This window comes from Bos taurus, chromosome X (genome assembly GCF_002263795.3).
Source record: "Bos taurus isolate L1 Dominette 01449 registration number 42190680 breed Hereford chromosome X, ARS-UCD2.0, whole genome shotgun sequence".
NCBI classification, from domain to species: domain Eukaryota; kingdom Metazoa; phylum Chordata; class Mammalia; order Artiodactyla; family Bovidae; genus Bos; species Bos taurus.
This window is the reverse complement of record NC_037357.1, coordinates 64198257-64215088: the sequence shown is the minus strand read 5'-3', so window position 1 is coordinate 64215088 and position 16832 is coordinate 64198257. Positions and strand designations below refer to the sequence as shown.

Below are 16832 nucleotides of genomic sequence, written 5' to 3'. Positions count from 1 at the left end.
GGCAGGATCTGACTTAGAACAACCTCATTTGGTAAAATTTGGAATTAGACTCTAACATTTTAGATGTTTATACTACTGCCCTAAAACAAGTTATTTTTAGAGAAAACCATGCTTATTTCCATGCAAAATTTAAATATTAAATAAATAGTATCATATGAGTCTATTAAAATATTGGAAATTATTTCTTTACAGCCTATAAGTGGCAAGTAAAAGCATATCTCACATTTTTAGAAATCATCTTTTTAAACAACCAAAATGATCGTATTGGAAAAAAAATGAATTTTATATATTGTACACTGTCATCAGAAATATACCCACTGCACTGTTCTAAGTGTTCCAACATGTATTTACTTAATGCTCACAACAACTTTCTGAGCAAGCACAATAATATGGGGATCATAATGGATGGATCCTGAAATGCAAAGCAGTCAAATACCTTTTTTTAAAAAATAATTCTTCCCTGCTATGGTTTATTACTAGAGAAAGAAATGGCAACCCACTCCAGTATTCTTGCCTGGAGAATTTCAAGGACAGAGGAACCTGGTAGGCTACAATCCATGGGGTCAAAGAGTCAGATGCAAATGAACACACGCACACATGGTTTATTACAGGATATTAAATATGGTTCCCTATGATATACAGTAGGACTTTGTTTATTTTATATATAGTGTATGTCTATGCTTTTGAACTGTGGTGTTGGAGAAGACTCTTGAGAGTCCCTTGGACTACAAGGAGATCCAACCAGTCCATTCTGAAGGAGATCAGCCCTGGGATTTCTTTGGAAGGAAGGATGCTAAAGCTGAAGCTCCAGTACTTTGGCCACCTCATGCGAAGAGTTGACTCATTGGAAAAGACTCTGATGCTGGGAGGGATTGGGGGCAAGAGGAGAAGGGGACGACAGAGGATGAGATGGCTGGATGGCAACACTGACTCGATGGACGTGAGTCTGAGTGAACTCCAGGAGTTGGTGATGGACAGGGAGGCCTGGCGTGCTGTGATTCATGGGGTCACAAAGAGTCAGACACAACTGAGCAACTGATCTGATCTGATCTGATATACATTATAAAACACTAAGTGTTTTACATATAGTGTATAGTGTACTTTATATATATTGTGTGTCTGCTAATGCAAAACTCCTAATTTACTATCCCCCTTTTCCCCTTTGGTAACCATAAGCTTGTTTTCTATGTCCTTGAGTCTGCTAGTTTTATGAATAAGTTCATTTTTTTAAATTTCCCATATAAATGATATCATGTAGTACTTGACTTTCTCTGACTTCACTTAGTATGATAATCTCTAGGTCCGTTCATGTTGCTGTAAATGGCATAATTCCATTCTTTTTATGACTGAGTAGTGTTCCATTCATCTTCTTTATCCATTCCCCGTCAACTGACATTTAGGTCATTTCTGTGTCTTGGCTATTGTAAAACAGTGCTGCTATGAACACTGGAGTGCATGTATCTCTTTTAGTTTTCTCCAGACATATGCCCGAGAGTGGGATTGCTGAATCACATGGTAACTCTATTTGTAGTTTTTTAAGGAACCTCCATACTTTTGGCTATAGCAGCTGCAGCAATTTACATTCCCTCCAATAGTGTAGGAGAGTTCAAAGGGGTCAGTGTCTTGATTACAGTTATACAGATACTGAGAGGCAGAGCCTGAAAAGGAACCAGGCAGACTGATTGTAGAGCATGCTGTTAACCACTGTGCTCTACTACTTCAAAAGAGAGGTAAATCTACTGACAAGCTGTTGATAATCTTTTACCTTTTTGGCTGAGACACTGTTGGGTCTAGGGCAGCAGCAGTGACAAACATATTTTTCAGAAATAAGTAATTGGACATTGAAAAGTGGCAAGTGGCCTGTTTTTCTCTTTTGGAATTTATGGTACTTGAGAATAAAGAGATACTGACATAAAAGGCTTAACAAAGTTGAAATGCTTAGCTTGCTCCATGATGAGAAGAAACTGGAAGCTGAAAGCTCCTCTAGGAAGATGTGTCCAGTCTGAATGACTGAGTTTTATATTCACCTTTGGTGGCACTTTCACAGACAGACCTGAAGATGAAATGGACAGAACCTAGACAGATTTCAATTCTAGTTTTTCCCCAAGAAGAATCCGTCAGGCATCCAGAAATGACTGTATCAATTACATGGAAGACTACTCTTGGAAATCTTACCAAAGCACAATTCCATCACCAACAGCTTTGAACAGGTCATCGGTATTTGGGTTCATTGGTATGACGTGCCGGCAATCTGGATCATTTTCCAAAGCTTTGTTTATCCAGTTAACAAAAGCATATTTTTCTTCCTCTAAAATTATGTGGAATAAGAAGACATTAGTTTATACTCTAGGTTAAATATTTGACTCTAAAGCCTGAAATAGGTGTTCATGAGCACGGCAGTTAGTGTGTCATAATCCTGTGTTATCCTCTTTGGAAACCCAAACAATTGAATGCAACACAATAGCTCTTAGGAGCTATAAAATTAACAAAGAAATAGAGCAAGGTTAACTGATATTTACAGAAATTACAAAATTCTTGGAAGTTAGTTACAAAATTCTTTAAAAATTCTATTTGTATTACCACAGGTGGTGCTAGTGATAAAGAACCCACCTGCTGATGCAGGAGACAAAAGAGACGTGGGTTCCATCCCTGGGTCAGGAAGATCCCCTGGAGGAGGGCGTGACAACCCACCCCAGTATTCTTGCCTGGAGAATCCCATGGCCAGGGGAGCTACAGTCTATATGGTCATAAAAGAGTCGAACAAGACTAAAGCAACAGCACACACTGCTATAATAAAGCCTATTATTGTATCATGTGTTGTATCATATCAGTATTGTGCACATATTGTATCATGGCTCTTAAAAGCTAACAAAGCTATATAATAAATACCTGTAATGCTTTTATGGCAAGTATTAGCCACAGTCCAAATACAGATCACAACAACTTCAACTGTATTCTTACCTAGGAGGCAGGGTTTTTCTAGAGCCTCTCCTTGACATTATAGCAGGCACCCTATGTAGTTCACTGTGTTAACCATTACCTGAGTAAGAATGCTGCGTTCCTTCACTGGACAGCTCTGAAGTTCCTCCCAGAGCACAAATCCCTTCTTTCCTGTTGATGGCTTTGCGGAAGGTTTTGGCTATATCACTGCTTTTTACCTCTTGGAAAATCTATTAATGAAAACATGTTGCTGATTCACAATTTTCAATCTGGCACAACTATAAGCATATTGATCTTCTTTTATATGCTGGTAACCTACATTCCCCCCCACAGGTGATGAGTGTTAAAAGATAAAGCAAACTAAGCTTGAGTTTTTAAAATGCTAAACAAGTACTTCAATACTGTTACCAAAAATTAAGCACCAGAAATCAACTGTACACACTTGTCAAAAACATTAAATGTCACATGCATTGAAATCTGCTTTAAGCCAAAAACTAGCGTAGTTCAAAGGCATAGGTAAATCTATAAATTTTCTAGAACAAGGAAGACTCTGTTCTTTTCCTGCAAATAAAAGACTGAAGGATTTCCCCTTTCTTTAAGCACGATATACAGTGCAAAGAAATATGGAAATTTTATAGCTCAACCAAAAAAAAAATATTTCTTATCCTAGGGTAGCTTGGTAACAGCTAGAACAGAATAATAAGGGGGAAAATATGCTTAGTTGGCAGCAGGAGATGAATAAACCCAGAAAAGAGGCTTTTCAGTGATTTTCTCTTCACAATAAGGCACAAAACCAGGATGGAACAAAGCAAATTTCACACCCTACTCTAACCCATTGACTGAATGACTGGACATTCCAAAGGTCTGCTTATGTAAGTCTGAAATACTGGAACTTACCTAACCTCCAATGTGTTCCTGAGCTATCAATGTGCATGGCTAAATTAGCCACCATCAGAAAAACAAGAGCAAGATGTAGTATTTTGATAAAAACTCCTTTAAAAGTTGTTTGGAACATAACAGGTTTATTGAAGGAAACTTAGAACCCTAATGGAAAAGTCACTGAGCAAATAGAAGATAACCCAAAGCCCTTTAGCATTATTGACAAGTACATACTCATACACACACCTCAGGAGGGGCAGCCTATATGTGAAGGTCACAGAACAGAGTCGTGGTATTTAGCAGTTCAGGCTGTGTCTGTGACAGCAGGCATGAGCAGGCATGAAATGCAGCCCACACTCCCCTAAGCAGGCCTGGGGTCTTGTGCAAGACTGTGGCAGGCAGAAACACCAGTGCCTTTTCACATTTAGTCTTTCCAGGAGGATACCTTTTTGTAATTAATTGACCAAGAGAGAGTGACTTTTGTAACCAGTAGGAAAGTTGCTATAACCCTGTCACAAAGTCATCTTTTCCTGTTACCATCCTTAAATCCTGGCCTTCCTTGGACTTATAAACCCAATTTTATTTAGGAAAATGGTAGGCACGAAGTTTTACAAAATCAAGCTTATTCACTTTCTATAGCTGTGATTTTGTGCTATGCCTGTAATTTCAGAGGTTGACTTTTAGAATGGGTGTGTGTGTTTGTGTGTGTGCACGCCTCCATCTATTATGTATAATATATAGACACACACATACTGACTACCAATGAAATCACTCTTCCTTCTCTCTGGCCATTATACTGACTCCTATTAAATATCAATAGTGTGGAGCTGACTCATGTACTCTGGGGAATTTTCAAATTATTAAAATCATTTTTACTCACACTCTGATTTCAACTGGAATTTCATTTATTTCACTTTACCATCCAAGCCAAGGTTATACAACAAAATGGTTGCTTGGGAATGTAGCAGTTTTCATTGTGATACATTTTGTTCAAACAAGTCCCTCTTTGGTAACTATCCATCTGCTCAGTGAAAAAGCAATATTCACTATCCCACCTCATTCTGAACTCTACTTCATTTAGTAGAACAGTGTCTAGTAAATTAAAATCCAAAATCTAAGTCTTTTCCTCAAGACTGAGATACTATAAATCACTATAATGACAAAAAAAAAGCTCCCAATGTGAATGCCTTGGAGTTACTGCCTCAGAATGACATATGAAAAGTTATTTTTCTTATCACAATTATTTCTGTCTTAAGGATCACTACCTTCTAAAATTAGGTTGCTTCCATGATCACAACTTCAGCTGAAAAAATCCAAATTTGCATACATCATGCAAAAGAGGAGTAGTACAAATAATAATCATTTAAAAAAAGAATCTCTACAATATTCTAATGCAATTACATAGCTCTACTTAAACCCTTGATGCTTGGGAATGACATGTTGAATGCAAAGATGCAATTAAATTAGTTACATTTTCAATTGTCTTACAAAATTTACATGACCTTTCTTTTCTAAATATCTTTAAATAAATTCTTCAAGCCAAGTGCAAATTTGCAGTTTCATGGTATTTTCATCTGTTCTTTATATTTTAAACAAATGTTAAAAGATAGGAGATGACTGAAGATTTACGTATTTATTCAATAGATTCACCACGTGAGAATGAACACTTTATTTTCTACTTTAGTAAAGAAAACTCTCCAGTGGATGATAAGGCAAATTTGAGTATAAGCCTTGGCTTAACAAGAATCTCTGAAATCAGAGGAAACACCAGGCCAGCTACAGTGCTGGAGAGTTGTCAATGAATCTATTCAAAGCTGCCTGTTGTGATACTAATGAGCTCACTGTTTCATGCTGTTTTTCCTCCAGGAGGAGGGACTTGCTTTATCATGTATGAACAAGCTCCTGGTGTACACTGCTCTCTCTGGTTCTATACATCTTTTCCAGTCTCTTTTATGAAACATGTATGTCCTGTATTCCTTTTAAAAGTGTCATCACCTTCCTAGATGAACGCTAGTGGCTAAACCAAAGCAATGCAGAGACATAGGAGTTTAAGAAAGAAAGATTTCAGAAAGAATTGCAAAAAAATATGACTGGCTTCCAGTGTTTGAGGTTTGTTTCCAATATACTAGGTTTGAATTTTTACTATTTGGAAATCTGTTATAGGCCTAAACTTAGTAATAATAGGAAGAGAACACTGCCTGTTTAATAAATAGAAATAACTACCAACAACTAACACTTCTATAGTATTTGCTATATACCAGGTACAGTTCTAAGCACTTTGCTTATATGAATTTACTTATCTCTATGATATACCGGTCTTTTGATAGATGTAGGAAAATACCTTACTACAATCTAAGAAGTATAAAAATCTAGTAACTTAGTTTTAAAATACTCAAGAGAAACAAGATCAGTTAATATATATTTAATTTTAATGTGTGACGTTTACATATAATTTGGGGACTCTTTTCTGCTATATATATATATATATATCCTTCTCCAATATTAATACAGACATTTTGTTGGTAGCCTGGTTTGCAATTAATACCTTTTAAGCAGCAATCAAATAAAAACCAAAAATCTAACATGCAAGAACATGCTTATTTCTATTTCCTTATGTTAATCCCTGACAGGAATAATGCGCTTCTTTTAGGGGAAGCACACTGACTGAAATGGCCCACCCTGTCCAGGCACCATAATAACCATTTGCATGAGTTGTTTTATGATAGGAGATCCTGGTAAGGAACAGGGAACTAATAAGCCACCACCAACTGGAAGAGTTCAGAAAAGGTCAAAAGGAGACACCACATGTCCGACCACCTCCCAGAATCCTTCTCTCTGGCATCCATCTTGGCTGAAAAAGGTGTGTACCACCAGGAGGGACTCTGAGTCAGAATGACTGGCTAAAGACAACCTGGAAACTAATCCCATCACCATAATACCCGAGACTTCAGGCCACTGGCAGAGCTGCCTCCTGGGTTCCCTTACCCTACTGCTCTCCACCCGGGGTGCCCTTTCCCAGTAAAATATCTTGCTTTGTCAGCACATGTCAGCACACTCCTCAGACAATTCATTTCTAAGTATTAGACAAGAGCCCAGTTTCGGGCCCTAGAAGGGATCCCCCTTCCTGCAACACTTCCTTTTTCTCAGATAACTAGGATCTACCATATTTTGTCTAATGATTTGTAAGAGGTTTCATTGATGACAAGTCAGATGGGAGTGAACAGATGTCTGCTTGGTTAATCATACACCCATCTTTCTTTCAGTACAGTCATGGTGGTATCATTCTGAAACTTCAGGTGAGTTATTTTACTGTCTTCCTTACCAGTTTTTTGAACAAAGAGGGGTAACTGACAAAGCCACTAGTTCCCTGTGTAATGCTGGGCAAGTCACTTCCTTTTTGAGAAACCCAGGCTTTTTTTTTTTTTTTTTTTTTGAGAAATGAAGGAGTATAAACATATTGATTTCTTCCAATTCTAAAATATATATATTTTAACCAACAAGGTTCTCATTATTTTTAAAAAAGTCCCGGTGATGCCAAAATTATGAAGCTTATTATTCACTTTTAAAGAAAATACTAGGTTAGTCACAGCCACAAACAGCTGTGTGGAATCAGCAACATTTCAAAATATACAAAATTAAATATTTCCCTAAGATGATTTTTCTCAAAGACAGTTTCATAACCGTCTCCTTAAAAATACTGGCACACTGCACATCTTGATTATTTAAGTCTGTTCTTCATAGTAGATTAAAAAATGCTGAGCAGCAAACTATATCAAAAGTAAGCAATCGTAGTTCACCACCACTCTAAGCTGCTTTAAATTCACAATTAAACATGCGGTTACAAGAGGGGCAAGTTATACATCAGAGGATATGCAAGTGCTCACATTGCAAGTCAATTGCAACTTACTATTGAACACAGGATTTAAAACAAAAGGCTTTGGCAATAACTGGAGGCAAAAAATGGTGGGGAGGAAATCAGTATTGCAAAAGAACTATAATAGCATTATAATTCTGATCCTTGCCCATTTTAAAACAGTAATGCTCCCTTCCTCCCTGCCCTCCCCCCAGGCAAATGCTATCTATCAGAAGAGCAGACATCATTACTTAGTCAATTTGCTTCTGGAACGCTCCAAGTGTTCTAAAGGGGCTAATTCTAATAGGAGAAAACATATCAGAATTTCACTTGCTATATTGAGCTGTGGTTACTGATGGGAGTATATGTTATCATTTCAGGTGTCTTGGGGCAAAAACAAACCTTAGAAAAGATAGGAGTGCTAGGAAGTTTGTGATAATATTAGGCACTAATTACTATCTGTAATACACATAAAGAATGCCAAATAAGATCTAGTCAAACTGAGTCTTAAATGAATAATAAAATGATGAAATCTTAAGAGTGTTCTTAATTGAGGAAACAGCTATTCTTTAATATCTATCTCAAATACTTTGTCAATGAATATGGATGGAAAATGTCCTATGTCCAGAAAAATTTTGACCCCACTAGCTAGCAGCTAAAAGCATTAAATTTCAATAATGAGTACCACACACACACTCGCTAAGCACTGAGTATGGAACACTAGGTGCTTGGGTATAGAATTAAGAAATCAGCCCCTAACCTTGAAGAGTATTTGATGATACTAGAGAAGAAAACAAGAATTTTAACTGCCTCTTCCAATGGGTTAAAAAGATATGTTTCTAACTTTTAATTATCAAAATCATCATCCTAGGGAAAATAGTACAGTTAACTACTACTGCCACAAGTTTAGCAAACATGTTTTTAATCAGAAAGTTGAACTCAGGAAGCTTCCAAGACTGTGAGTCAGGGTGTATCATTAACATTTGGGACCACGCTGTTCACCTATAGAAAAGAGCACTTCAAGGATGTGATTTCACACCTTGAAAAATGTCCTTTAATGATGCCCCCACACCCCCACAAGGAGACTGTTCACCTTACACAGCAAGCACAGTGTTATATCTTTGATTCTGTCAGTGTTTTTTCTCAGTTCTTTTGTTAAGATATTCTAATAGCTAAAAGAATGAACTAAATGCAGTGGGTGAGATGAGAGAAATTTTATTAGTTATAACAATACTACTATGATATATTTAGGAACTTAATAGGACTTATTACTAAAAGACCCCACAAGACAAAGAAGCAATCATTACTTCTAATAAATAGTAGGTTTTCACATACTTACATAAACAAATTCGTCAAAACTTATCTTCCCATCTTTATTCCTGTCACCATCCAGCATGAGTTTTTGAATAATTTCTCTCACTTTATATCCAGGTAATGGCATATTAGCTTCCTTGAAAAGCTCATGAAGTTCATAGTCACAAATGAATCCATTGCTGTTGAGGTCTTTTTGATAAGGGAGAACAAGCAAAAAAGTAAATAAGTTAACCTATAGAATATTTTTCTTCATTTTAGACTCAGTTCTTAAAGCTTAAAGTTTATAAGCTCGCCTAAATACAGTATTATCCTTTCTTATTGTTTGCTACCTAAAGAGGTCTGAAAGGGAAATGCAAATTTTAACTGAAAGGGCATGGCTTACATCATGTTTCTTGTATTTTGAACTGTATAAGTAGCTTAGCTTAAAAATAGCATCCCCAATATTAGGAAAGCACAGTTGTCTAATAAAATTATCATTAAATCATAAAGCTGACAGGACTTCAGAATAGATTATACACCAATAAAACACTGCCATGCTATAAAACAATTCTTACTGTAGCTATTTAGGAGTTTTATGCCCCTTATTCTCCCCTTTGTCAAAGATAACAGTTTGTGATTAATGCTAATTATATTACATAGAACACCTGAAATATGCTATCCTCTTGAGTGCCAATTTTTCAAGAGTTAATGTAAATAAATGTTAATCCAAAACAAATACAGAGTTCATAAAAATAAATGCAGTCGTAAGTAATGCAAATGTTTAAATGAAGTCTACAAATAATTTTAAAATTTTTGTGCTTTCATAATTTTAACAGAGTGTATCTAAGTGCTGATAATGCTTATTCTGAAACAATTAAAAATGAAAAATAAAACTGATCAATGACTAAAAGTTAATTTATTGGAAAAGAGGGCTAATGTCCTGAGGTGTAATCTTTTAGTAGACAGTTGGACTTTCACCAGCTATTTCATATACTTAAATGTTCAGAAATGCTTTTTATTCCTTAGGTCCTCCACTGATTTTCATATATAAATCTAATTATAATAGAGGGAAACAATCTGAATAGAGAAATGATTCAAGATGATGCCAACACCATTCAAGAATATATACTATGAAGTTAATCTATTTGATATATTACTTAAAAACTGTACCAAAACAAAAAATAAAACAAAATTGCACCAGATACCATTCCTAAGATTGGAGATACTGCAACCAATGAAACAAAGTCTTGCTAGACAAAAGCTCACCTTCTCATGACAATAAGCAAGTAACATATAGCATAAGTGCTATGAAGAAAAATAAAGAGCGGTAAGGGATTAGAATGGGGGCTATTTTGCCCTTCAGGGAACATTCAGTGCACAAAGGCCAGGAATGCTACTAAAAATCGTCCAGTGCATATGACCCCCACTCCCACTCCCATCCTGCAACACAGAATTGTACAGCTCAACATTTCAGTAACGCTGAAGTTGAAGAACTCTGGGTTATAGTGACAGGTGGGGATATGGGTGATGGTGGGAGTGCTATTTAGATAGAATCATCATGGATGGCCACTTTGATGCGGTAATATTTGAATAAAGACTTACCTGAGGTAAGAAAGTGAATCATGTGGCTATTTGTGGGGGGCAGATTTTAGGTAGAGGAAAGAACAAGTACAGACTGTGATGTGAAAGTGTGTCTGATGTGTTTTGAGGACAGCAAAGATCCAGTATGACTTGAGCAGAGTAAGCAAAGGAGAAAATGAGAGATGAGGTCAGGGAACTGCTCATGTAAGCTCTTATAGACCATGGTACACACACTGGATTTTCTTCTAAGTGTGACTGAAGCAAAATTGATATTAGCCAATGTGGGCCAATTATTACAATATTAAATCCCCTGTATGAAACCATTTCCCTAATAAACTGAAAGCTGATGAAATTGTTATGTTTAGTTTTAATGAAGTATATGATTCTAGAGTCAAATATTCTTAAGCATAGATTACCATATTTTAAATCTATCAATTAAAATATTCATACTTTTAAAGCATCATCACCAAAGTACCCAACACTTCTGAAAATCACTAATAGTTCCTTCAAGGTAAAGTACTTGATTCCCCTTAGGGCACATCTTCACTGTTTTTGCTTTGAACATATAAAAGGCCATACATCAAACACTTTATTAGTAAGTGTTTATATGCAGAAATCAATCCGAAAATGACATCTGCATTTGCTAAAAAGAACAAAGTAATCCACATGGCACTGAGGTAGGATTTTAGCAACTTCTGATGAATGAAATTCTTGGATTTAAATACACCTTTCCCCATGCACATACCAATCTGTTTCTCCCATTTTCTTTAAAAAGCGAAAAGACAACTCAGTTCTAGGGAGTGTGACAAAGCGAAAGATACACAGCATACACAATAAGAGGGAGTAATGTGACACAGGCTCTAACTACATTTAATTCGCCTAAGTCATCTCTCCAGATCATAGTTTTCTCATCTGTAAAAGGGGGGCTTCATTTGATCTTAGAGAAGACCCCCTTTTAGCTCTAAAAAACTGGAGATAAAAAACCATCATACATATGAAAAACAAATATAGAGTAATAACATTCTGATCATTATTAAACCTCAGTATCCAACCAGCATATTCCTTCATTTTATTATATCTATAGAGAAGGAGATGGCGTATTCCTTTTGACTATCAAAACTTGTCCACACAACCAATTTCTGATAGAAAGATATTTTAAAACATACTCTATTTTCCTCTGACTTCTGAAATTGTGTTACTTACTCCACCTTGGACCTAGTGTGTTGTTCTTTTTGTATTCTCAGTGATATAATAGAAGTGGAAGGCAGAGATGTTTATTATTTTATTTATTATGCTGGAGAACTATAATGAATTCAAAGCTACATGAAACTCACAAAGGCACTGAGTCTAGTCTGTCTGGCAGTTTCTTTGCTTCAGGTAGAAGAGAAGTGCAGGCAATGGGGGAACTACCACTTGTGTGCACCCTCGCTGAAATAACCTCTCTTGAGCATTAATTAGAAGCTCACTGATGTGATTAAAAGATGCCAGGAAATAGCCACCCTAAAATATAACTAGCATAAAATAACCACATGTGGAAATACCATTTTGAAGTAAGAGAAGTAATAACAGATGCTTTCAGCAATGGACAGAAATGTTTTAAAGGGGGTCTGGAGGAATATGAATTTGTCATTACCTGACAATCTTATGATATTGTAAAAATCTCCTGACAAAGATTCTCCTAAATCTTTCTCCAACCCCAGTATGTAGCACAGTACCTTGCACAAAATAAGCAAAGGGAAAAAATTATTTTTGTAGAACAAGAGATCCTGAAGTATTTTTAAATTAATTTTTATTGGAGTATATTTGATTTACAATGTTGTTGGTTTCTGCTCTACAGCAAAGTGAATCAGTTATACATATACATACACCTTCTCTTTTTTAGATTCTATTCCCATGTAAGTCATTACAGAATATTGAGCATTCTCTGTGCTATACAGTAGGTTCTTATTAGGATCCTCAAGTATTAAACCAGGAAAATAATGCTCTAATCTAATGAGCATTTTAAAAACATAAATAAGCAAACAACAATGAGCAAAAAATGAAGAAATAGCACTGATAGACTGAATGGCACTCCATCAGGAAACCCTGAGGACAGAAATATCCCTTAAATAACATTCAATCTCATTCCCTTTGTTCTAATTCTGTCCCCACCCAGCAGCCTTCAGATCTGTAATTTGGTTTTCTAAGTGAACACACCCACCAAGGAGTATCCAAGTAGACTACCAGTGATGGCTGTCAGGTCAGGACCTCTCTCTCATTCTAAATGTAGAAACCTGCTTTGACTTTATTAAGAAAAACTGTGCACTTGCATAGCATGAATCAATCTCCAGAGCAAATCAAGTACCTACTCTGTGGCAGGCACAGGGCTCGACACCAAAGATACAGAATTAACCAGACAGAATGTCTGGTTCTTACTTGAAACTGTGGCTTCAAAATCCTTATAAAATCTGGAGTTACTTGAAATCTCTCTCCTGTATCTTTCCTGGTATGGGAAAAGAATAGTTGACCATATGTCATCTTCTTCTACATATTTGTAAAGTTTTACCTTTTACCTACTCTGTTTCTCCATATTTTAAAAGCAGGGCAAGCTTGTACTACCTCCTGAGATCAAAGGCATTTTAGTGTTAGTACTAGTAAATTACTGCAAAACTTTCTGTCTCTAAATCATACCTTTTGAAGAAAACAATTTTAATTTCAATAAGAAGGCAGAGGGAGCCTTAAAAGGCAGCTTGCGATTAATTTTAGAAAATCTCCCAGCTGCTAAAGTACTTGAAAGACAAAATAGGGTGCAATTACTTTAAAAGAGTTTTAGGCTAATTTTATTCCCAATCTCCAGCCAAAACACACACAAAAAACAATTTTAACAACTGGAAATCACAACCTCCTGGCATGATGGTAGTCCTTTATTTTCTCATTAAAGCTGTCAATATTCTGGAGGCCCTTTCTGGCTCATTTGCCCCTTCTTCATTAACTACCCATTGGCATGGGGTGGAACAAGTTTTGCATTTCGAAAACTCTTCTGTTCCAGCATGGTATTTTTGACCACCTGATAACATAGACATTATCATACAGCCTATATTATCTAGAGCATTTTCAATGTTTCTGCAAGCATGGGTCTCAACTTTTTGGTTCACAAAATATGGTGAGTGTAGGTAGACACTGACGGGCTGGGGAGAGGAGGGAAGAAGAAACTCCACCTACCTACTGAACAAAGTTTCCACATAGAGTCCAGAGCTAAATTTCAAGAAATGAATTAAGTGTTCTATTTTTAAAGAAAAATTGCTATACTCGAAAACACACACACACACACACACACACACACACAAAGATGCTCCCAAGGGTGTAACAGAGAGGCCTCTGTCTTTTACACTGGCTGCTGAATTCATCAGAAAGGAATCAAATGTTTTTAACAACAGATTCTGTCTGTCTGTCTGTCTATGATGACACGTGTAGATTCATATCTGCACTTAAAAAAAAAAACAACCACAAAACCTTACTATGCTCTTAACAAGTATTATTTTAGATGTCAGTTAACTCTCCCCAAACCCTCCCCCCAAATAACCTTAAAGTAAAGAAATTTATTATACAGCCATGTTCCTGCAGAAGTTTGAATCACACCAAGAATGCATATCCTTAAAAGGAAATGTTTTCCCTCCCCTTGCATCCTGTTATTTAAGCTATTTTAAGTACTTGTCTGGAGAAAGCTGAGCCAGAATTCAAGTGGTTTTGATTTTAGCTGCTGTTTTACACTGCCCATGTCCAGGTGGAATGTGGTGCAATCTATCACTTCAAATGCATCTTTTGGGGTGCTACTTTGTCTTATAAATCTGACAGTGAGAAAAACTGGGATTTCCCTTGATTCTTAGGGGGGTGTGTGTGTGTGTTGCTTTATCCAGCCTTGATTCTGTCTAAATGTAGTGTCTTTCCTTATAAACAGGTCACATGTGTCTGTCCTCATCTGCAATACATATGCAACTTCTTTACTAACCCACTGTGGACAGTGCTCATTAGGACTTAAAGAAGAAAAACAATCAAGTGCAGATGCACATCCTTTACAAAATGCTGTGTTTAAAAGTTCCATTTAGTTTAACTGATAAACTCCACAAATTTTTTGCACTAAAAAATGACAAAAAGAATCTATGTATCTAGCAAAAATGGATTTACACACACACACACACACACACAATCCTGACCGCCTGTGAAAGCACACAAAATATTAATTTAAGACTCAGCCAAGAAATCTGTGCAGAAGAATTTAGATTATATTCCATCCTCAGATCTAAGCAATAAAGTTGAGCTTTCATTAGCCATTAAAACTTTAGAAAAGGGAGATGCTAAACATCTCCAGATGCTTAGATAAACATGGGTTTTGCCTTTCACAACTTATACCTTTTGAGGTAGCTCATTCCAGAAAATACATAAAAGATGCAGTTTAATGAATCCCAGCTAACAGTAGAATAGAGGTTGCTACCAAAGAGTTCATCCTAATACTGGATCCCCAAAGGTGGAGGTCAAGTACAGCTGAAGGCTGGACAAGATTAGAGGGCTGGAGACCAGGCAATCAAAAATGTTGTCTATCAACTGTTTCCCAACTCAAAATAGGCCATGATTTCCCACCTGCTACCACTGGGAACACTTTTAACACGTTTCAGTGGGAACACTTAAAATATACACACACACACAAGAACACACACACACATATGTATGCTCCTGCTCTTGCCCAACACACCTATAATCTGTGCACCTATCTTCTACACAGTCAAAACATGGCTTTCAGACTATCCTGAGAACTTAATTTCCAATATTCCATCGATAATTAACCAGACGGCACAGTGAAAGAGCACTGGTCTGTTTATTTATTTATTTATTTGGTTGGGCTGTAGTTTTTATTTTTTCAATATAAATATATTTATTTTAATGGGAGGCTAATTACTTTACATCATTGTAGTGGTTTTGCCATACATTGACATGGAGCCGCCACGGGTGTACGTGTGTTCCCCATCCTGAACACCCCTCCCACCTCCCTCCCCATCTCATCCCTCTGGGTCATCCCAGTGCACCAGCCCCGAGCACCTTGTCTCATTCATCGAAATGACTGGTGATCTATTTCAATGCCATTTTCCCAAATCATCCCACCCTCGTCCTCTCTACCAGAGTCCCAACAACTGTTCTATACATCTGTGTCTCTTAGATGTTACGCATATAGGGTTATCATTACCATCTTTCTAGATTCCATATACACATGTTAGTATACAGTATTGCTGTTTTTCTTTCTGGCTTACTTCACTCTGTATAATAGGCTCCAGTTTCATCCACCTCATTAGAACTGATTCAAATGTATTCTTTTAAATGGCTGAGTAATACTCCATTGTGTATATGTACCACAGCTTTTCTTATCCATTCGTCTGCTGATGGAAATCTAGGTTGCAGCCTGGTAGGCTGCAGTCCATGGGGTTGCACAGAGTTGGACACGACTGACGTGACTTAGCAGCAGCAGCAGCAGGTTGCTTCCATGTCCTGGCTATTATAAACAGTGCTGCGATGAACATCGGGGTACAGGTGTCTCTTTCAAGTCTGGTTTTCTCGGTGTGTATGCCCAGCAGTGGGATTGCTGGGTCATAAGGCAGTTCTATTTCCAGTTTTTTAAGGAATCTCCCACTGTTCTCCATAGTGGCTGTACTAGTTTGCATTCCCACCAACAGTGTAAGAGGGTTCCCTTTTCTCCACACCCTCTCCAGCATTTATTGCTTGTAGACTTTTAGATAGCAGCCATTCTAACTGGCGTGAAATGGTACCTCATTATGGTTTTGAGTGATGCTGAGAATCTTTTCATGTGTTCATTAGCCATCTGTATGTCTTCTTTGGAAAAAAGTCTCTTTAGGTCTTTGGCCCATTTTTTGATTGGGTCGTTAATTTTTATGGAATTGAGTAGCAAGAGTTGCTTGAATATTTTTCAGATTAATTCTTTGTCAGTTGCTTCGTTTGCTATTATTTTCTCCCATTCTGAAGGCTGCCTTTTCACCTTGCTTAGAGTTTCCTTTGTTGTGCAAAAGCTTTTAAGTTTAATTAGGCCCCATTTGTTTATTTTTGCCTTTATTTCCATTACTCAGGGAGGTGGGTCATAGAGGATACTGCTGTTATTTATGTCAGAGAGTGTTTTGCCTATGTTTTCCTCTAGGAGTTTTATAGTTTCTGGTCTTACGTTTAGATCTTTAATCTATTTTGAGTTTATTTTTTGTATGGTGTTAGAAAGTGTTCTAGTTTCATTATTTTACAAGTGGTTGAC

General features: G+C 36.8%; 1 protein-coding gene across 4 annotated transcripts in view; it reads right to left on the bottom strand.

Annotated features, from left to right (window-relative positions):
* The window catches only part of PLS3 (plastin 3), a 96780-nt gene that overhangs the window by 21871 nt on the left and 58077 nt on the right, over positions 1 to 16832 (bottom strand). For all 4 annotated transcript variants that reach the window (XM_005227914.5, XM_005227915.5, XM_059883307.1 and 1 more), the window contains 3 exon segments: positions 9012 to 9175; positions 3041 to 3170; positions 2176 to 2308 (listed from right to left, as the gene is read on the bottom strand). In XM_005227914.5, coding sequence (XP_005227971.1) covers positions 2176 to 2308; positions 3041 to 3170; positions 9012 to 9175 — 427 coding nt within the window.